The sequence below is a fragment of the Zea mays genome, chromosome 8 (assembly GCF_902167145.1).
Source record: "Zea mays cultivar B73 chromosome 8, Zm-B73-REFERENCE-NAM-5.0, whole genome shotgun sequence".
NCBI classification, from domain to species: domain Eukaryota; kingdom Viridiplantae; phylum Streptophyta; class Magnoliopsida; order Poales; family Poaceae; genus Zea; species Zea mays.
The window spans coordinates 178,210,034-178,232,167 of record NC_050103.1 but is presented as its reverse complement, the minus strand read 5'-3'; the positions used below and the strand labels follow the sequence as shown (position 1 = coordinate 178,232,167).

At 49.6% G+C, this 22,134-nt stretch overlaps 1 protein-coding gene across 4 annotated transcripts; it reads left to right on the top strand.

The window, feature by feature from the left end:
• Positions 1 to 18,792: 18,792 nt before the first annotated feature.
• Positions 18,793 to 21,681, top strand: LOC100192725 (uncharacterized). 4 transcript variants are annotated; one of them, XM_008656092.4, is made up of 3 exons: positions 18,793 to 19,179; positions 20,177 to 20,659; positions 20,732 to 21,681. In XM_008656092.4, the coding sequence occupies exons 1-3, from the start codon at positions 19,084 to 19,086 to the stop codon at positions 21,353 to 21,355; spliced, it is 1,203 nt and encodes a 400-aa protein (XP_008654314.1). In that variant the 5' UTR covers positions 18,793 to 19,083; the 3' UTR covers positions 21,356 to 21,681. The 4 variants fall into 4 exon arrangements, with proteins under 4 accessions (XP_008654314.1, XP_008654313.1, XP_008654315.1 ...); XM_008656091.4 differs by having other exon boundaries at positions 18,811 to 19,179; positions 20,171 to 20,659; XM_008656093.4 differs by having other exon boundaries at positions 18,827 to 19,179; positions 20,744 to 21,681.
• The last annotated feature ends 453 nt before the right edge of the window (positions 21,682 to 22,134 follow it).

Below are 22,134 nucleotides of genomic sequence, written 5' to 3'. Positions count from 1 at the left end.
TGCTGGCGGGGTGCTTGCAGCTTCTTCCTTGACCTCAAGGGATGGTGCTGGAATCTTCTTCATGGTGAGGGGCTCAAACATCTCTAGCGGGGGATCTTGGGAGGATTCAGGGTGCTCTTGCTTATCCATAGCCTGAGGGAAGACTGGAATTCCTTCCAAGACTATGGCTCCTTCCGGTAGTTCCCAAGCCTTCTTCTCTCCTCTGATAGAGACCGGGTGAACTTCAAGAATCTGGGGATCTTTGGCTCTCATGGGTTGAACTGGGTTGGATGAAGCGGGCTCTTGGATCCGCAGGGCTCTACGTTGGTTATGGGTTACCAAGTAGGCCTCCATCAACTTCTGGACGTGCTCATCCTTGGCTTGCTTCAGGGCTTCAACAGCAATGACTTCACGACTCTCCAAGGCAGTTGCACGGGCTTGAGCTGTGGTGAGATCCACATGGAGCTTACGGTTGAGCTTCTCTGCATCTTCTGCTCGGGCAATCATCTGACGGTGGTGCCGAGCCAAGAAATCATACTGTGCATCCAGGGTGAGCAGGTATGCAGTGAGGTACACGACCGTGGGGTCATCCTCAAGCAGCTGCTGCCCTTCCAATGCACGCATCCTGGCCATCCAAGCGGGACGGTCTCTCTGAAAGGGCGGAAAGAATCTGAGCGGAGTGTCGGCCACTTCTTCTTCGTAGATCTGACACAGGGCCCTCAATGCCTTGCGAGCGACGACTTGGCAGGTGTCTTTGAATCTGTGCCCAGCAGCAGTGACACTCCATTCCACATGGTGTGGACTGGATCCAATGTATACAGTCACGACACACTTCTCTGTGCCATGCTCGACGAATTCACGACCATCATACTCTGACTGGCTCCTGATTCCGAGGCGGACTGTGCATGCTCTCAGCAACTTGGGGAAACCATCTTCATTCTGGCAAAAGCTGGTTTGGCAACGGACCTCCATCTGAGAGAAAGAAAGGGGAAAGCATTTTTGAAATGAAGGGATGAGAGCAAGATTTTTTTTTAGAAAATAGTTTTGACTCAAAAACTTTTGATCAGACTAAGGGTTACGTCCTGCGGCCAACCTAACAGTTCTGATACCACCTGAAGCGTCCCCAATCCTCTGGGACTCAAATGTGATACAATTACTAGTCCCAGGAGGCTAGTAAACACATTTATACATCAGATGATTTCAGATCTGCTTAAACGAGACAAACCTATAAAGGTGGCGAACAACTTTAAGAGTTGGTCCACAACTCGGGACATATCATCAGAGTGGGGCTGAAGCAGCTCGATATACGCAGCGAAGCAAATCAGCGGTCCAACAGCCACAGGCAAGGTTGGGAACAGTCGTAACTCTTACCCGATCTCCTTTTACTGAAAAAAACAACAAATAAGCAAGGGTGAGTACAAACGTACTCAGCAGCCCACCTTCACCCGCGGAATGGGGAAATCAGATATAATGCATGGAATATGTGGAGCTCAAGATATTTTGCAGAAACAGCAATATTTTATGCAGAGTTGTTTTGAAAAACATTTTGTATTTTTGCAAAGCGCATCCTCTCCAAAAGGAGCAGGAAGTTTTTCAGTATTATAACAAAATCCCTTGGACTAAACCATCCAGGTATCTCAGCAGTTTCCCACTGGTTTTCATTTTCAAAAACAGCTACTGGACTTCCCGTCCACCATAGCTCACGGCTCAACCGCCGAACCTTTTAAAAACCACTTTTCAAAAGGCATCTCTTTTTTTTTGGAAAACAAAACATTAATTGCCATACCATACCAGACTCGTCCATTCCTGTGGACACAGACTATTCGAATAGGTTTTCAAACTCTGCGCAGAGGTGTACACTTTACCCACTAGTCCGGCTCTGCGATCTCATGATCAATGAGATCCGAATCCGAATCTCTTTCTTTCCCCGCACGTCCTAACCTTAACGGTTATCCGGAAGGAGTCAGGCCACCACCATGTCCAAACCGAACAAAACTTTCCCCCTCCTTATCCTCCCGGTGCTCCCCAGCCTTCATAACCCTGGGGTTGGACCGTACAAGTTCAGATTGAGTGACTGCCCACACAGTCTCGAGTGGTTGTACTATTAAAGAGTACAGGTAGTGAAGATGACAAACCGGTCCTTACACGAGGGGACAATCCTTCTGCTCACGCCTAAACCAGCTGAGCCAACACCTTAGGCCCTCCCCTAAACCAGGGAGTCCCTGATTATCCCTACTCAAAGGTGATAAGGGTGAAAACCCTTCATCATACACATTTTGAAAAACATTTTCTTTTGAAAACTCACACCTTTCCTCAAATCTTTTGTAACAAATATATCAGGGATTGATTGCGGCAAGCGGCTGGGTGGCCATAATAACTTGTCTTAAAATCATATCATGCATAAAATAACAGGCTGAGGGTTGTGGTTGTAAAACATAGGTAATTTATGCATCAAAGGGATCCAGTGAGCTTGCCGTGCTTATTCGGCGAAGGGGGGAGGGGAGCTCGCGGAACTGGCTTCTGGCTCCACCGCTTAGCGTAGACTCGCGGATCTGGCCTCCACGAGACGGCACGAACGCTCCGATAACTATGCAACATGAACAAGCAAACATACAAACAAGCAAGTATACCAACAAATATTTAGTATAGTGGTCAGAATAGTGATACATGGATGGGTAGAGTCTTGAGTAGAATATGTGTCATGTGGTGTTGTGATACTACTAGTGGTGGAGCGGAGGTGCTTACCAGGAGGGTGGACTGGAGGCGAAGCGACACTATGCGTGTAGTCGGTAGAGCAGAGTAACTGAGTGGGTGGGGTGTTAGCCTTGGCTGAGGGTGTTGAGTGTGTGGAGTGGGAGAGGGTAGCTGGGGGTATTTATAGCTGGGTGTATGTGGTGTAGCACAGTGAAGTTCACTGTTGGTGAGAATAGTGACGAATGAATCGTCTGACTTAGTATGAACAGAAGAGTTATAGGCAGGATATGGGACAAGAGTATTTTGGGAGTTTTCTAGAATATGGACCATGCTTAAGGAATGACATGGTTGGATAGGGAATAGTTTGATAAGAATTTAGAAACGAGAATTATTGGAATCTGAGTTTGGGAGCCTGGTTCGAAGGAATCTCAAAGTTAAGCGTGCTCAACTTGGAGAAACCTGGGATGGGTGACCAGATGGGAAGTTCCCACTGGAAGGAAAACCACAGTCACCGGAGTTCGTATGATTGGAACATGGGTCTGGCTGGTCTTAGGTGGACTGGACAGCATGATGGATGAGTAGTTGAAATTTGGGATGACTAGATGACCGATGAATAGTAACGATGATTAGTAACGATGAATAGTGGCGATGGAAAAGAAATTATAGATATCATCGATGAATAGTAACGATGATGAATAGTAACGATGATGAATAGTAATGATAAATAGTAACGATGATGAATAGTGTATGTGAATAGTAACGATGAATAGTAATGGTGAATAGTGATAGTGAATAGTTCGTATGAACGAACGATGAACGATGAATAGGAACTATGAACGAACGGACGAACGATCGAATGATCGGACGAACGAACGATCGGGATTTCGGCAGCATAACGGCAGGAAAAGATTATTTGGACGAACGAACGATCGAATGATCGTACGAACGAACGATCGGAATTTCGGCAGCATAACGGCAGGACAAAGATTATTTGGAAGAACGATGAATAGGGACTATGAACGAACGATGAACGATGAATAGGGACTATGAACGAACGATGAACGATCGAATGATCGAACGAACGAACGATCGGAATTTCGGCAGCATAACGACAGGACAAAGATTATCTGGAAGAACGATGAATAGGGACTATGAACGAACGATGAACGATGAATAGGAACTATGAACGAACGATGAACGATCGAATGATCGAATGAACGAACGATCGGAATTTCGGCAGCATAACGGTAGGAAAAAGATTGTTTGGACGAACAAACGGACGAACGATCGAACGATCGGACGAACGGACGAACGAACCATGAACGATCGGACGAACGATCAAACGATCGGACGAACGAACGAACAAACTAAGAACAGGGGACAAACGATCGAAGAACGATCGAACGATCCTTGTGCTAGTGTGTGCTTGTGTGGAACATGGAGTGGGTGTGTGTGGGGGGAGAGAGTTGCCATGAAATGGCTTGGGGTGGGAAGAGAGGAGGCCCTTGCCCCTCTATTTATAGCCATGGTGGGGGGATTAGGGGGAGGGATGAGAGGATTAGTGGGAGGATGAGAGGATTAGTGGGAGGTTAGCATGTATTTGTCTTGTATAAGTGTAATTAGCTTGTAGAGCTCACCGTATGACGCTGGAGGCATACGTATACGTATGGACATGAGGAAAGTTATGAAGAAAATATTTGTAGGGTCTTGAAAAATGATTCTGAAGGTATTTCTCAAGAGGAAAATATCCGGAGATACATCGGTGGAATATTTGGGCAGTATTTCTGGAAAGAAATCAAAGGGGGGTTACTGGGGAAATATCTGAGCAGTATTTCTGGAAAGAATTTGAGGGGGATCACTCGGAGAATATTTGTAGGATATTTTGAGGAGGATTTTGGAGATAATATAGACCACTATATTTTATTTGCTGATATCAACTCGCAAACAAACATTTTGAAATGAAACTTGAAATTCATTTTGAATTTAGAGGGAGTTTGAGAAAATTTCAGAATTTGAATTTTTGGGATGCTACATTGAATAACCAATAACATCTAAATAAACTATTGCATCATATTGGATCTTTGTTTGTGCATTTAAAACAATAATAATATGAATAAAAATAAAATATAGTGAGAAGAAGATTTGAGGAAAAGGGAGAAAAAGAGAAATGATGTGAAAATAAATAAATAATATGTATGTAATTATATTTCTAAAATTGGTACTTCTAATTTCACAATATAATGTGAGGATAATTTGGCACAAGATTTGAATCTAAATCTGAATTTAAATTGGAATATAGAAATAAAGAAAGGAAAAAGAAAATAGAGAATAAAAAGGGAAAATGGAAAGGAGGAAAGGAATTCGGTTTGGGCCTTAATCATCATTCGGCCCAGAACACCATAGGAACCGCGCGGCCCAGAGAACCGGCGCGTCGGCGCGGTCACTGGCTAGCCGGGCCCACATGGCTGGGGCTCTAATCTGCGCGCGTTGGCCGGTTTGACCGATTGACTGGTGGGCCCACGCGTCAGCTCGCCATCCCCGCCATGGAGATTGGACTGCGCCCACGGAAGCTCCGGGGATCTCGGCTGGGGAGGGGCTCCGGAGATCTCGGTCGGGTTGTTGCTCGACTCTAGTATAAGACTGAGCCCTACGCACGTCGCCAAACCATCTTAACCTATGCCAAAGACTTGGCTGCTACGTTCGCCGCCGAGATTCAGGAGACGAAGCTGCCGCCGTGGATTGCGTCCTGCAGCGTGAATCAGGCCCGGATCTGGTCACCCAGGGCTCGGATAGTTTACCAGGAAGCCGTGTGTGGGCGCAATCGGATGGTGGTGCTCGGTAGCGGTGGGAATTCGTCGTCCGGTTGGAAATCCGCCGCTAGCCGCGACTGGGGCTTTCTGCAGTTCATAGCGGGGTAAGTATCTCGTCCAACGCATTCTACGTGTCTAGGGCATCATTATAGACTCTTCGAATTAAATCATAGTGCGGGGTCGAGTTTTGGGCCGTCTCGGCCATGGCGCCGCCGCCGGGGGTGAGCACCGCCGCGGCTCGGTCTGGGTGTTCGGTCGGGTGATGGGCGATGTAGGAGACGACGCTCAGCCGTTAGATGTCCATCGACGGTCTAGATTAGACCAAATCATACCGTTTCGCGTGATTAAATCCGATGCATCCATTTGTGATGAACGGTGTAGAGAGGAAGATGGGGTGAGTAGATCTGGGCCGTAGATCCTCAATCCGAGGGCGGTCATCGTGTACTGGTTGATGATAACCTAGATCTAATCGTGGCCCTTGATTCGCGATCTGGCGGCCAGAAACCGTGCATACCCCTTCGCGGTCACACATTTGCATATGAGCCCCCATAGTTATTGAAAATAAACCCGCCGTCCAGTGTACTGTGGCCTGATGTAACGCCCCGAATTTTTGCAGTTGAATTTTTTCTTTTCTTTACTCGCCAAAATTCGGGCGTTACCTTTTCTTTTTCTTTTTCCCTCGCTAAACCTTGACCTTTTCCAAAGTTCTAGCGGGATTCGGTTTGGATTTCCCGTGTAAGAAAAACCCTAAATACTTTATGTTGTTTGATGCACCATGCCGAACCTTGCATTTCTTTTGATTGCTTTGAAAGTGCAAATGCATTCATGTAGAAAGATCGGATTTCGAAAATGAGGAGAAGATCTTTTCTTTCTTTTTCTCTCTCTTTCTCTCTCCTCTTTTTCTCTCTCTCCCGCGCCGTGGACCGACCCCGGCCGGCCCAGCCGCCCCTGGCGCCCCCTCTTGGGCCTTGGAAGGCCCAACCGCTCCCCCCCCACCTCCCCTTTTCCCCCAATTCTCTCTCCCTCCCTCTCATTTTCTCTCATTTTCTCTCCCCCACCCTAAGCCGCCGCCGCCCCTACCCCTGCCCTAAGCCACCGCCGCCCCCTGCCGGCCGCCCCTCGCCGTCGCTCCCCAACGCCGGTGAGCCACCCCCTCCTCCCTCTCTCCCTCCTCCCCCCCCCCTCCCCCTCCTCTCTCCTCGGCCACCGCCTTGGCCGCGCCCCAGCCGGCCGCTCGGCCGCGCCCTGGCGCCCCCGGCCAGCCCCCAGCCGCCCCAGCCGCGCCCCGGCCGCTCGGCCGCGCCCTGGCGCCCCCGGCCAGCCCCCAGCCGCCCCAGCCGCGCCCCGGCCGGCCGCTGGCCGCGCCTGGCCCGCCCGCCTGGCCCTTGGCCGCGCCCCCTGCGCAGGGCCGGTTCAACCGCCCCCCCCCCCTCTGTTTTTTTTATTTTTTTTATTTTATTTTATTTACTTTCTGTGCTCATAGCTATTTTATTTTAGGTAGGCTAATCATTGTTCATGCCATTGAAATAGGAAGTTTAATTTAAAATTCCGTTATACTAATTGATTCATGTAGTTAATTGTTTATCTCGTGCAATGTTGATCAACTTAAAATGATTAGGTTTCCATTAGTGTATATGTAACAGAAGTCTTTTGTTAAGAACCAATTGTAATTGATCGTTAGTGCATAAGATTTAACCCCCTGCGAGACCCTTTCCCGTTTCTTTCTAACCATAACAAATGCGATATCGAATGTCATACTTGATGCATACTCACTTTATTTGTTCCCTTGTATGGTGTACTGTTCTTTTGTATTAAATATGTGGATGGATGTATGTATGTTTGCGCTCGCATAGAGAACGATCCGGTCGAAGAGCCCGAGGAATTCGCAGGAGAAGCCCCTGAGCAGCAGTCGGTTGGTGGAGGCAAGTGTCCTTTGACCTATCTCTGTCCTAATCATTCTTTAATTCACCTCCCGCATCACACATTTATACCTAAGGATTGACTAGCTTTTTGTTATCCATGTCCTTGTTTACCTATTTGGGTCGGATTATTACTGCTTAGTTTGATGCTATTGCTCAACTTTAATCAATGAACATGATGTGGTTATCTATGATACGCTGTTTTCCCGTTCTTATTTATGATTATACTTGTGGCATTTAAGGGGACTCGAGCGGTTTCTCGAGTGCCTCTCCGTAAGGACCTGTTCAATGGATGACCGCCCGGGAAAACAGTGCAACCATGAGGGTGGAATGGGGTGCCCTTAGCTGAATAATTAGAGGATCCGGGGTGTAGTTCGCTTCGCCGTCGTGCCGTCAATGGGGCTCGGTGTATGCGGCTCGCTCTGCCAAGGTTGATTTGTCCCTTGGGGAGGAGTGCGGTACATTTAGGAAACCTAACGGGTGGCTACAGCCCCGGGGAATCTTTGTAAAGGCTTCGTAGTGAATCCTAGGCCATTCACCTCGGGAGTGAATAAGGGTCTTGCAAGCCCGGGCCAGAGAGGGAATCACGGCTTGTGGGTAAAGTGCACAACCTCTGCAGAGTGTTATGAAACTGATATATCAGCCGTGCTCGCGGTTATGAGCGGCCAAGGGAGCTCTAGAGATTAGTGATACTTGATCAGAGATACTTTGGTACAGGTGACAATGAGATTGATGGTTCTGATTACGATTATGGTATTGGTAAGTGGTATTCTTTCCGTTTGGAAAGGATACATTGGGCTAATAACTTGGGTTAATGTTAAAACCTGGCTTTCTACTAGTAAGTAATAACCTGACCAACTAAAAGCAACTGCTTGACTTATCCCCACATAAAGCTAGTCCACTACAGCCAAACAGGATACTTGCTGAGTATGTTGATGTGTACTCACCCTTGCTCTACACACCAAACCCCCCCCCAGGTTGTCAGCATTGCAACCACTGCTCAGGCGAAGATGAAGCTGTGGAAGGAGACTTCCAGGAGTTCCAAGACTACGACGAGTTCTAGGTGTGGGTTAGCGGCAACCCCCCAGTCGACTGCCTGTGAAGGCCGCGTTATCTACGTTTCTTTTCCGCACTTTGATTTATTGTAAGAACTATATGGACGTCTCAGACGTATGATGTAATCGACTATTTCCCTTATTAATACTATTTTGAGCACTGTGTGATGATGTCCATATTATGTAACTGCTGTGTACGTGAATAACTGATCCTGGCACGTACATGGTTCGCATTCGGTTTGCCTTCTAAAACCGGGTGTGACATAAGTGGTATCAAAGCCGTGCTGACTGTAGGACCGCTAACCTAGAGTAGAATGGTCGTTCTAAGGACTATAGACCTCTGTCTCTTCCTTGACTTTGATATCCCTTCAAAAGTTGGTCATACCGACCAAACCTATGTTCTACTATATATTATACCTTGCTAAAAAATCATGTTTCATTCTGATCCTTCATTTACTTATGATTCATTATTTGCTGGTCATATTAATTCTGTTCTCACCCTTTTGCTTGCGATGTCTTTTGTAGATGGCTCGACTTAGACACACTGCACGAAAGTCAGTCATCCCCTTCTTACCCTCCCGCCTTGCTGAGCGTCCGCTTCGCCGTCCCGTGGCCGGACAGTCCAGCCACTTGGAGAGACTACACCACCGCCTGCGTGAGGAGCAGGAACGTCGACGACAGGAGCAGCAGGGCTCTTCTTTCTCGCTCCACCAGGAGATAGAGTCTGTGAGGAGCTGCTCTCCTGTGCTTCCTCTGGAGGCGCCCCCTGCACCACCACTGGGCGCCCCAGCTTCTGGAGTAGCTGCTGGAGGAGACCCAGACGACGGAGATGGCGACGACAGCTCGAGCCACGACACCGACTTCTCTGCTAACCCTGAGCCGGAAGGATGGGTTGCTCGACCCATCACTCGCGACGCTGCTCGCGGGTGTCACTTCCACGATGCGCTCGACACCCTGCTACGTCGGGCATTTGACCGGCATACTTGGTCCGTCGAGTATCGCTGTGTGGTCTACCAGCATAGTCGCGGGGTCTACCCGGACCGCTGGGAGGCGACTTGCTTGGTGCGCTGCCCGGAGGACAGTCTCCAGGGTGCAGAGGCCTGCTCAGAGCACTATTCTATCTCTGAACGGGACTCAGCTGAGGCAGCCATGCAAGATGCTGCACGGCGTGCGCTTTCGCACTACTGCTCGGTTTTCGGTGGGGCAGCTGACGGTCTTGACCTGAAGTATTACCCCCGCCGTCCATCTGGCAGCACAGGAGGCGTGATTGTCTCACCTGTCGGTGAGGGCAATCCTAGGTTGAGCAGCACAGTCAACCTAGCCACCGTGCTAAACACGGAGCTGGACCATGCATTAGACGAGCTGAGTAGGGCTCGTGCTGAGATCGCCCTGCTGCGGGCTGAGCGCGCGGAACGTCGTCATCTGGATGGTGGTTCCCCCGCTCCCGTCGGGACTCAGCACCCGTACCGCTCACCTCAGCGTGGACACCAGCCTTATGGCAATCCCGACTGCAAGACCAAGATAAATCTAGAACCATAGATCGCTAGAGTTGGATCTTGTAATTAATACGAAATATATGCATAGAAGCTTCAGTCTTAGCGTTAATCTCGGTCTTAGTTAGTCTTAGTTAGACAGGGTAGTTTGCTATATCCTGTGCATTTATGTTTGTCATGATGAACTATGTTTGGTTTGGATCTTTGTAATGATTGTCACCAGAGTGTGGGTATCCCCTGCATTTTGGTTTACATATTATGTTAATGGAGTTAGTTATATAGTTGGGAAACCTTTTATTCCACTTTCCTCTTGATCTGAGAAGCTGTGTGGTCTGTGTTGGAGATCAGTGAAGATGCTCACCTGCTCAGTGCTGTTGAAGAATTCTATACTCTTTTCTTATGCTGCAAGACTTGCCAGATCAGTTCTGATGTGTGGTTGCATTCTGCAGATGTCAGAGAACAGGCGCAGAGGAGGAAGGCGTGCTCAGCAGGAGCAAGCCGGTCAACAAGATGAGGCGCCCCAGCAGCAGCAGCTGCCACCCCCGCCCCCGATGTCGATCGAGCAAATGTTTATGATGCAGACTCAGGCAGTTCAGGCCATCGGTCAGACTCTGGCCGCCATTCAGCAGCAGCAACAGCAGCAAGCACCACCCCAGCCTCAGATGCCTCAGATGCCCAGAGACAAGCGTGCTGAATTCATGAGAGGTCATCCCCCAACGTTCGCTCACTCTTCTGACCCCATGGATGCTGAAGATTGGCTGCGCACTGTGGAGCGGGAGTTGCATACCGCTCAGTGTGATGACAGGGAGAAAGTCTTGTATGGTCCCCGTCTGTTGAGAGGAGCAGCCCAATCATGGTGGGAGTCTTACCTCGCCACCCATGCCAACCCCGACACCATCACCTGGGAAGAATTCAGAGGTAGCTTTCGTCAGTACCATGTGCCTGCAGGTCTGATGACAGTGAAGAAGGAGGAATTCCTGGCTCTCAAGCAAGGGCCATCGTCTGTCAGTGAGTACCGGGACAAGTTTCTGCAATTGTCTCGCTATGCTCCTGAGGATGTCAACACTGACGCCAAGCGACAATACCGTTTTCTGAGAGGCTTGGTCGACCCCCTGCAGTATCAACTGATGAATCACACCTTCCCGACATTCCAGCACCTGATTGACAGAGCAATCATGACAGAAAGGAAGCGTAAGGAGATGGAAGATCGTAAGCGCAAGATCAGTGGACCCCAACCTGGAAGCAGCAGCCGTCCTCGTTTCTCAGGCAATCAACCTCAGCAGTTCAGGCAGAACCAACGTCCACCTCAGCAGCATCAGCAGTTTCAAAGGCAGTACCCTCAGAATCAGTACCAGAACCGTCAGAGCAACCAGTCAGGAGGTCAGTTTCCGAGGCAGAATCAGCAGGCACCTCGTCTTCCTGCCCCAGCAAACCAGTAGAACAGTCAGGCAGCACCAGCTCAGGTTGGAAACAGGGCATGTTTCCACTGTGGAGAGCAAGGCCATTGGGTGATGCAATGTCCGAAGAAGGCAGCCCAGCAGCAGTCAGGCCCCAATGCCCCAGCAAAGCAGAATGTGCCTCAGCCTGGAGCAGGCAATCGCTCTCAGTCGCGTTATAATCATGGAAGACTGAACCACTTGGAGGCTGAAGCAGTTCAGGAGACCCCCGGCATGATAGTAGGTATGTTCCCAGTCGACTCCCATATTGCAGAAGTGTTATTTGATACTGGAGCAACGCATTCTTTCATTACTGCATCATGGGTAGAAGCACATAATCTTCCAATTACTACCATGTCAACCCCCATTCAAATTGACTCAGCCGGTGGTAGAATTCGAGCCGATAGCATTTGTTTGAATATAAGTGTGGAAATAAGGGGGATAGCGTTTCCCGCCAACCTTATAGTAATGGGTACTCAGGGAATAGATGTCATCCTAGGGATGAATTGGTTAGATAAGTATCAGGCAGTTATCAGTTGTGATGAAAGGACCAATCAAATTCTCGAAGATATGTTGAGAGCCTGTGCGTTGCAAGATCAGTCCGGATGGGACAAGCGATTGCCTTATGCAGAGTTTTCCTATAACAACAGTTACCAGGCCAGTTTGAAGATGTCACCGTTTGAGGCGCTTTATGGAAGGAGTTGCAGAACTCCGCTGCAATGGGATCAGCCTGGAGAGAAGCAAGTGTTTGGGCCAGACATTTTGCTTGAAGCCGAAGAGAACATCAAGATGGTTCGAGAGAATCTGAAGATAGCGCAATCGAGGCAGCGAAGCTATGCAGACACAAGGAGAAGAGAGCTGAGTTTCGAAGTCGGAGACTTTGTCTATCTGAAAGTGTCACCGATCAGAGGAGTCAGAAGATTCGGAGTGAAAGGCAAGCTAGCACCCCGCTACATTGGTCCGTACCAGATCCTCTCAAAGCGTGGAGAAGTGGCTTATCAGCTCAGCCTGCCAGAGAATTTGTCTGCTGTGCATGATGTCTTTCATGTGTCTCAGTTGAAGAAGTGCTTGCGTGTGCCAGAAGAGCAGTTGCCAGTGGAAGGTCTTGAGGTCCAGGAGGACTTGACCTATGTTGAGAAGCCAGCTCAGATCCTTGAGATTGCAGACAGAGTCACCCGAAGGAAGACCATCAGAATGTGCAAAGTCAGATGGAATCACCACTCTGAGGAAGAAGCAACCTGGGAGCGTGAAGATGATCTAGTGGCCAAGTACCCAGAGCTCTTTGCTAGCCAGCCCTGAATCTCGAGGGCGAGATTCTTTTAAGGGGGATAGGTTTGTAACGCCCCGAATTTTTGCAGTTGAATTTTTTCTTTTCTTTACTCGCCAAAATTCGGGCGTTACCTTTTCTTTTTCTTTTTCCCTCGCTAAACCTTGACCTTTTCCAAAGTTCTAGCGGGATTCGGTTTGGATTTCCCGTGTAAGAAAAACCCTAAATACTTTATGTTGTTTGATGCACCATGCCGAACCTTGCATTTCTTTTGATTGCTTTGAAAGTGCAAATGCATTCATGTAGAAAGATCGGATTTCGAAAATGAGGAGAAGATCTTTTCTTTCTTTTTCTCTCTCTTTCTCTCTCCTCTTTTTCTCTCTCTCCCGCGCCGTGGACCGACCCCGGCCGGCCCAGCCGCCCCTGGCGCCCCCTCTTGGGCCTTGGAAGGCCCAACCGCTCCCCCCCACCTCCCCTTTTTCCCCAATTCTCTCTCCCTCCCTCTCATTTTCTCTCATTTTCTCTCCCCCACCCTAAGCCGCCGCCGCCCCTACCCCTGCCCTAAGCCGCCGCCGCCCCCTGCCGGCCGCCCCTCGCCGTCGCTCCCCAACGCCGGTGAGCCCCCCTCCTCCCTCTCTCCCTCCTCCCCCCTCCCCCTCCTCTCTCCTCGGCCACCGCCTTGGCCGCGCCCCAGCCGGCCGCTCGGCCGCGCCCTGGCGCCCCCGGCCAGCCCCCAGCCGCCCCAGCCGCGCCCCGGCCGCTCGGCCGCACCCTGGCGCCCCCGGCCAGCCCCCAGCCGCCCCAGCCGCGCCCCGGCCGGCCGCTGGCCGCGCCTGGCCCACCCGCCTGGCCCTTGGCCGCGCCCCCTGCGCAGGGCCGGTTCAACCGCCCCTAGGGCCGGTTCAACCGCCCCCCCCCCTCTGTTTTTTTTATTTTTTTATTTTATTTTATTTACTTTCTGTGCTCATAGCTATTTTATTTTAGGTAGGCTAATCATTGTTCATGCCATTGAAATAGGAAGTTTAATTTAAAATTCCGTTATACTAATTGATTCATGTAGTTAATTGTTTATCTCGTGCAATGTTGATCAACTTAAAATGATTAGGTTTCCATTAGTGTATATGTAACAGAAGTCTTTTGTTAAGAACCAATTGTAATTGATCGTTAGTGCATAAGATTTAACCCCCTGCGAGACCCTTTCCCGTTTCTTTCTAACCATAACAAATGCGATATCGAATGTCATACTTGATGCATACTCACTTTATTTGTTCCCTTGTATGGTGTACTGTTCTTTTGTATTAAATATGTGGATGGATGTATGTATGTTTGCGCTCGCATAGAGAACGATCCGGTCGAAGAGCCCGAGGAATTCGCAGGAGAAGCCCCTGAGCAGCAGTCGGTTGGTGGAGGCAAGTGTCCTTTGACCTATCTCTGTCCTAATCATTCTTTAATTCACCTCCCGCATCACACATTTATACCTAAGGATTGACTAGCTTTTTGTTATCCATGTCCTTGTTTACCTATTTGGGTCGGATTATTACTGCTTAGTTTGATGCTATTGCTCAACTTTAATCAATGAACATGATGTGGTTATCTATGATACGCTGTTTTCCCGTTCTTATTTATGATTATACTTGTGGCATTTAAGGGGACTCGAGCGGTTTCTCGAGTGCCTCTCCGTAAGGACCTGTTCAATGGATGACCGCCCGGGAAAACAGTGCAACCATGAGGGTGGAATGGGGTGCCCTTAGCTGAATAATTAGAGGATCTGGGGTGTAGTTCGCTTCGCCGTCGTGCCGTCAATGGGGCTCGGTGTATGCGGCTCGCTCTGCCAAGGTTGATTTGTCCCTTGGGGAGGAGTGCGGTACATTTAGGAAACCTAACGGGTGGCTACAGCCCCGGGGAATCTTTGTAAAGGCTTCGTAGTGAATCCTTGGCCATTCACCTCGAGAGTGAATAAGGGTCTTGCAAGCCCGGGCCAGAGAGGGAATCACGGCTTGTGGGTAAAGTGCACAACCTCTGCAGAGTGTTATGAAACTGATATATCAGCCGTGCTCGCGGTTATGAGCGGCCAAGGGAGCTCTAGAGATTAGTGATACTTGATCAGAGATACTTTGGTACAGGTGACAATGAGATTGATGGTTCTGATTACGATTATGGTATTGGTAAGTGGTATTCTTTCCGTTTGGAAAGGATACATTGGGCTAATAACTTGGGTTAATGTTAAAACCTGGCTTTCTACTAGTAAGTAATAACCTGACCAACTAAAAGCAACTGCTTGACTTATCCCCACATAAAGCTAGTCCACTACAGCCAAACAGGATACTTGCTGAGTATGTTGATGTGTACTCACCCTTGCTCTACACACCAAACCCCCCCCCAGGTTGTCAGCATTGCAACCACTGCTCAGGCGAAGATGAAGCTGTGGAAGGAGACTTCCAGGAGTTCCAAGACTACGACGAGTTCTAGGTGTGGGTTAGCGGCAACCCCCCAGTCGACTGCCTGTGAAGGTCGCGTTATCTACGTTTCTTTTCCGCACTTTGATTTATTGTAAGAACTATATGGACGTCTCAGACGTATGATGTAATCGACTATTTCCCTTATTAATACTATTTTGAGCACTGTGTGATGATGTCCATATTATGTAACTGCTGTGTACGTGAATAACTGATCCTGGCACGTACATGGTTCGCATTCGGTTTGCCTTCTAAAACCGGGTGTGACACCTGAGTCTTAGGAACCTTTGCGGGTTAGCCCCTGCACTTTCTTGAATTTGAGCCCCCGTCCAGAGAGTTATAAAAGCAGGTTAATGAATTAGAAAATGAATTTTTAATATAAAAGCAATTCCTAGAATTTGTATAATTGATAGAAAATTCATATGAACTCCAAATTGATCTATTCTAGTTTCTATAATTTTGTAATATTATTGTTCATCAAATAGTACCACTGTTTTTACAAGAAATACACATTAAAATTTATTTCTCACTTAACCCTATATTGAATGCATAAAATCTTTGGAAATTCATAACTTAAAATATATAACTCCAAAATTAATGGTTCCTGTTCCTATGACTTTATTTTAATAGGTAGATTATTAATATGTATTTTGTTCTTATGTTTGGTGTAATGTTAATTTTTGCCTATACCATGTTTGTCTGTATTGATACGTTTAGCAGTGAGGACACGTGTTATCAGAAGAGCAAGTTGGTACCTGGAATCTCAAGTCCCAGGCAAGTTGTGCCCTTGATCACTTCTTTTTACCCAACCATGTTCTGATTAATCATAATGATCTGCATAGGTTAATTTTGATGGGACCCAATAGGTTACCCTAGTTTGATTATCTTTATACCTTGTTACCACTGAACTTTTTGGGTAGTACTTGCTAGTGCTTTATGCGGTTTTGGGTATGAAGATACATTACTCATGATCACACTTTTATTATCTGTTTATTATTATTGTTCATGATAAGATCATTATGTTAATTGGAACATGGAGCGACCACCCGGGAAAACAGTGCTACCACAAGGGTTTAATGGGACGCCCTTGGCCGATTAATTAGGAAAGCTAGTGGAAGACTACCTTACCTGAAAGGGGCAAGGGCAGTAGGGGAGTGGTCAGTGTAGGGAGGCCCTCGGGAGGATTTTGCTGCGATGGCGGTCCTGCAAGGGATTCCTGCATTGGAGCTTCGTAGCGGGTTTTCTGAAGCTAGTGGAACTTTGTAAAGGCCTCGTAGTGTTACCCTGCCTCGCCTCCTCGGTAGAGGTGTATGGGAAGTCGCGATCCCTTGGCAGATGGGTAACATGACTTGTGGGTAAAGATGCGCAACCTCTGCAGAGTGTAAAACTGGTATACTAGCCGTGCTCACGGTCATGAGCAGCTCGGACCCTCACATGATTAATTTATGGAACTTAAAATTCAATTTGTCATATGCATTGCATCGCAGGTGATGTTGTTACTTCTGTTCTACTATTTAATTGGGCTGGTATTTACTTATACTTAGTAATTGCTAATAAAATTTTGACCAACTTTAAAAGCAATGCTCAGCTCTAACCATCCTCTTTGGTAAGCCTTACACTTCACGTGAGCTCCCACCTTTGACGAGTTCATGCACATTATTCCCCACAACTTGTTGAGCGATGAACGTATGTGAGCTCACTCTTGCTGTCTCACACCCCCCCACAGGTTAAGAACAGGTACCGCAGGATGAGGCGCAAGGAGGATGCTGCGTTGAGTTCGTGAGAGATCTAGGTCGCCGTCTCCCAGTCAACTTTGGGTTGCTGGACCGTTGTCTCCTTATGATGTAATTATTTATTTATTTTGTATAGAACTCTTGTTATATAGTAAAGATGTGACATTCGATCTTGTGCCATTATTCATCATATGTGTGAGACTTGGTCCCAGCACACCTGGTGATTATGTTCGCGCCCGGGCTTTGGACTCCTAAAAAACCGGGTGTGACAATTACAGACCCGTTATCAGCTATACTTAATACCTTGCCGTGGACGCAAGCTCAAGGAGAAGGAGATCAGCACGCAACGCACGCACACGCACCAGTTGATCTCGCCACGGCCCACGCCACGCGCGGCTACCCGACCCCACACACCTGTCTCCAGCTCTCGTCCGGGTGAAGGAGAGCCGGAAGCGCGCGGGGGCGGAGAAAAGGGAAGGAAAGAGGCGCCACACCCGGCACGACGGGCGGTCCCGGGTCCCTCCCGGCGGCATCACACTCATCAAGCGCTCCGCCCTCCTGTGCTGTGCGTTGTGCCCGTGTCCTGTGGGCTGTGGTACGCGTGTAACTTGAGTACCCGGCCGGCGGACGACGCGCAGCGCAGGCATTCAAACGGACCGGAGCCCCTTGTTGTTGGCGGCTGGCGGGGCTAGGGTTGCTTCCGCGACAAGAGTTCCATCGTGTTGGCTCGTCCTGTGTGTACGCGACAGGTGTGCGAGCAGGAGCGACACCTGCCTCATTTTTTATTGGAGCACGCAGTTTATCTATCCCTGCTTGCTTAACCATTGACGTACCCAAAGAAAACGTGTTGGCACGGGGGATTTTGAGTGGATCTTTTTAAAGGCAAACTAGGAATGACAAGTAGAAGAGGGTCCTAGTAGCTAGGAGGAGGGCTTCAGAGAGCAGGAGCATGTGGGATATCCATCCAAAGAAAAATCAGTGTGGACTTGTTCAGTTATTTCTATTATATATGAATTGGATGATATTAAAAAAAATTAAAAGAACTTTAATTTGTTTGGGATTTAATTCCACACAATCTAATTAATCTATATGGATTGAGAGCTAACTATACCAGCACCGAACATTTTGATTGATGGGGTAACCCGACGCCGGCAAGTCTCGCGGCCGCTCGCGCGTTTGTTCTATCTGCGGAAAAAGAATAGCAAGGACACATTTATTAATTTTCCCCGCACGGCTCCACGCCGCACGCGTACCCGTCCAAGCGGAAGCGGCCACGTGCTCACGCACGCGGATGGTGCGAATGTGCGATACGATCCATATAAACCTCTATACTACGCTGCTGCCTGCTGGCACCCGCACTTGGATTCCGCACCGGGCGAGCGATCCGAGGATCTGGCCAACCTCGACGGTGATCTTGCTTGCAGTTGCAGCCCTCGACGGAACAGTTCACAGCCACAGCCTCACCACAGCCACCACACCACCCGGACCACAGAGCGAGACAGTGACCGACACGCAGTTACCTTGCTAGCTTGCCTGCCCACCAGGCGGCCGCGCGTCCACGCCACGCCGCGGGACGAGAAGCTAACCAGCGAACGAGCCTGTCGCGTTCGCGCCACGGCGGCAGCAACACGTTGTTGGCCGGGCCGCAAAGAAACCCCGGGGCGGGGCCCCCATGGTCCTGCTCGCGGAGCGATCGATTTGAGCTGGGTGCCGTCGTTTTCCACCCACCGCACGTCACCACGTCCACGTACCCCAGTCCGCACAGCTCCGGCCGGTGACTGACTGACCCGCACGACGAGAAGCATGGGTGCCCGCACGCACCGCCGCTCTCCGCGCGACACCTGCTCCCACGCCAGGCTGCCTCTCCACGCCCGCCCCAGAGCCGTGCCACTGCTGCCAACACGTTTGAAAGGCACCGACGCATACAGTTCGGCCGTGCGCCTGCCAACAGCGCCTGCCTAGCGGCTACCCCTGCCCGCCGAAATGACGCGGACGCCCCCGTAAAAAGGACGCGCCAAAGGGCCGCACTCCATTGGCCGTTTATATCTGTGGCGCCGGCCGCGGGACGCGTAGCCAGACGCAGACCCCCTGCCTGTTGCCCTGTCGCAGTCTAGCATCAGGCATCCATCGGCGAGAGCGAGAGCGAGAGCGTTCGCAGCAAGCCTACCTCACCTTGCCTGCCTGTCTGCCTGTCTGTCTGTCTCCAGAGCTGCGCTTGTCCGGAGACGGAGCCGACTGAACATGGCCGGAGATCCGGGGGACGCGCCGGAGGTGGGAGGCGGCGGCATACGCTCCGTGCTCACCACGGCCTCGCTCGTCGCTCCCTCCGGGGACGAGGTAAGAACCAAGTCTCTTCCAGCTTCAGCTCGTCTTCATTCCTTCTGCATCTGCTTCGGTGGCCACTCTACTCCGATCCTCTGTACGTTCTCTGCTAGTAGGGATTTGGCTCTTGGGTAGATACAGTAAGGTTCATCACTCATCTGCTAGCTCCTTCAGTTTTTTTTTTGTTTTTAATTTCGTACGTTTGATCTAAAACACACCTAATTAATTAAACTATCTCAGGAAGGTTTGCTTCATATATACTGATAGAAAGGATTTGGCACATGCAAGAGTGAAGATGAGCTTAATAGGGGATCGATATATAAAACACGCAGATAAACATGCTAATAGGCTAACGACATCCATATTTTGTGTGTCATGCAAGTATATATATAAACAACGCTGGCTAGTTAATCTAGGATATTGCTTTCGAGGGCTTCAAATTTGAAGGTAAACACTGTTTAAGAAAGTTTGTTCATGCATCCTAGGCTAGACTCCTAGTGGTCGAGCTTTAGATGATTATAAAGCCTAAAAGCAGCTACAAGTTTCGGGCCTTCTTTTTTAGAAAAAAAAAATTAATAGCAAGCAACTCTTCATACTTCTACGGACAATCCGGTACCAGTTAAATCGATCATATTTTTTTTTTATCTCTCGCCTAACAACAACATGACACGTGCTCATGTCGCGACCTCACTGAAACTTCCACGTATACGTCCTAGCTCCTTTTGTAGCTCGTACGTGAAATCGAATCAGAATATATGCAGCATTATTTGTGCTGTACTTTTGCTTTTGGAACGTACTGTTCAGTTCATATTCCGTCCCTGACCCTAGCTACGTACGACAAGAATCAGAATCGCACGGTGAAGTGCAGATTGAGAGTTTACTATATTTTCACATGTTTTCTACTGTATATGGATGTAGTAATTTTTAATCGTAACCCATGGTCCTTCCAGTCATTCTTTATAAGCATCTTCTTCTCGAGATCCATCCTCACCGAACATCCTGGCAGGTTCAGTTTCGGGAGATCGACGGCAAGATCATCGGCCTCTACTTCGCGGCAAACTGGTATCCGAAATGCGAGGCTTTCACCCCGGTGCTGGCCGCGGCCTACGAGCAGCTCAAGGAGCGCGGCGCCGGCTTCGAGGTCGTGCTGGTGTCGTGCGACGAGGACCGGCCGTCGTTCGAGCGGTTCCACGGAACCATGCCGTGGCCAGCGGTGCCTTTCGGCGACCTCAGCTGCAAGAAGCGCCTCAGCGAGAGGTTCCAGGTGGAGGGCATCCCGCGCCTGGTGGTGCTCGCTCCGGACGGCGGCGCGGTGGTACACCCGGACGCCGCCGACCTCGTGCACCGCTACGGCGAGAGGGCGTTCCCGTTCACGGCCGCGAGGGTGGCGGAGCTGGAGGCGGATGACCAGCGCAAGTACGCGTCCCAGACGCTGGAGAAGCTCTTCTCCGTCAGCGGGAAAGAGTACGTGATGAACAGTGGTAATAATGAAAAGGTAAGCGAACAACGCGCGTGTTGGATTGGATCGGACGAGCTGTGTTGGCCTAGCTAGCTCACCGCGGCTAAGGCCGGGCTGCAGGTTCCGGTCTCGAGCCTGGTGGGGAAGACGGTGGGGCTCTACTTCTCGGCTAACCATTGCGCGCCGTGTATCAAGTTCACGACGAAGCTGGCGGCCATCTACAGCAGCCTCAGGGGCAAGGCGGAGGACTTCGAGGTCGTGTACGTCCCCATGGACAGGGAGGAGGACGGGTACCTGCGCTCCTGCGGCGACATGCCGTGGCTGGCGCTCCCCTACGACGGCGCGCCGTCGCGCGCGCTGGCGAGGTACTTCGACGTGCGGGAGATCCCGACGCTGGTGGTGGTCGGGCCCGACGGCAGGACGGTGACGCGGGACGGCCGGAACCTGGTGAACCTCTACTTCGACATGGCCTTCCCGTTCACGGACGCGCAGATCAGGCTGCTGCAGGAGGCGGAGGACGAGGCGGCCAAGGAGTACCCGCGGTCGCTGCGCCACCGGGGACACCGCCACGAGCTCAGCATCGTGTCGGAGAAGTCCGGGGGAGGGCCCTACATCTGCTGCGAGTGCGAGGAGCAGGGACTCGGCTGGGCGTACCAGTGCATCGCCTGCGGCTACGAGATACACCTCAGGTGCGGCCAGAATGCGGAGGGCGGCAGCGCAGGAACTGCTTAGCTAGCTAGGCGACGTACGGCAGTCGGCAGCATGCCAGCATAACAGCATCACTGGAGTGGTGTCTACCTATTAGACTGCTGCATGCGTATTGGACTTGGACATGGTCTGTGTTTGATCCCAACAAACGTCAGCTTGCTCTACGTCAAGCAAGTCTGATGCTAAAGTAGTCAAATAGATAGATGAGAAATGCATAGCCTTCCTTGTAAGGCTTAGTAGGTGGTTAGCTGAGTGAACAACAAAATGAAGCTGCAGCAATCAATCAATCTACTGTGGCAGGTGTTATGCAAATCTTGCTGCACTGCCCAACCAAACTACTGCATTTTCCAGTGCGCCTTCTTCGAGCCTAATTTGACACCACTGAAATTAGGCTTTATGTGCATAGTGATAAACAGGATGTACCTCTGAACCGAAGTAATCCTTTTTGAGGTACATTTAACAAGTATGCAAAAAGACCCGAGGACTACAATGGCCACTTATGCTATAATTTGACACCTAAAGACATGAGACTTTAGTTTATACACAAATGCATATTAGACTCATCACATATTTATCAAATATGGGTCCAACCCGATAAAAAACAGGATCCGGTAAAAACAAACGAAATAAACCCTCTTCTTCGTTTCATTTCCATATTTTTTATAAATACGAAAACGATCTGATCAAATGTAGAAAATGGTATATGTCGAGACGGAATTTTACCGGTACTTTTCAACCCTAGCTGGCACCTAGGGAATGTCATACTCTTAAAGGCTTGTTTGGGTAATCTTAGACTGGAGTGG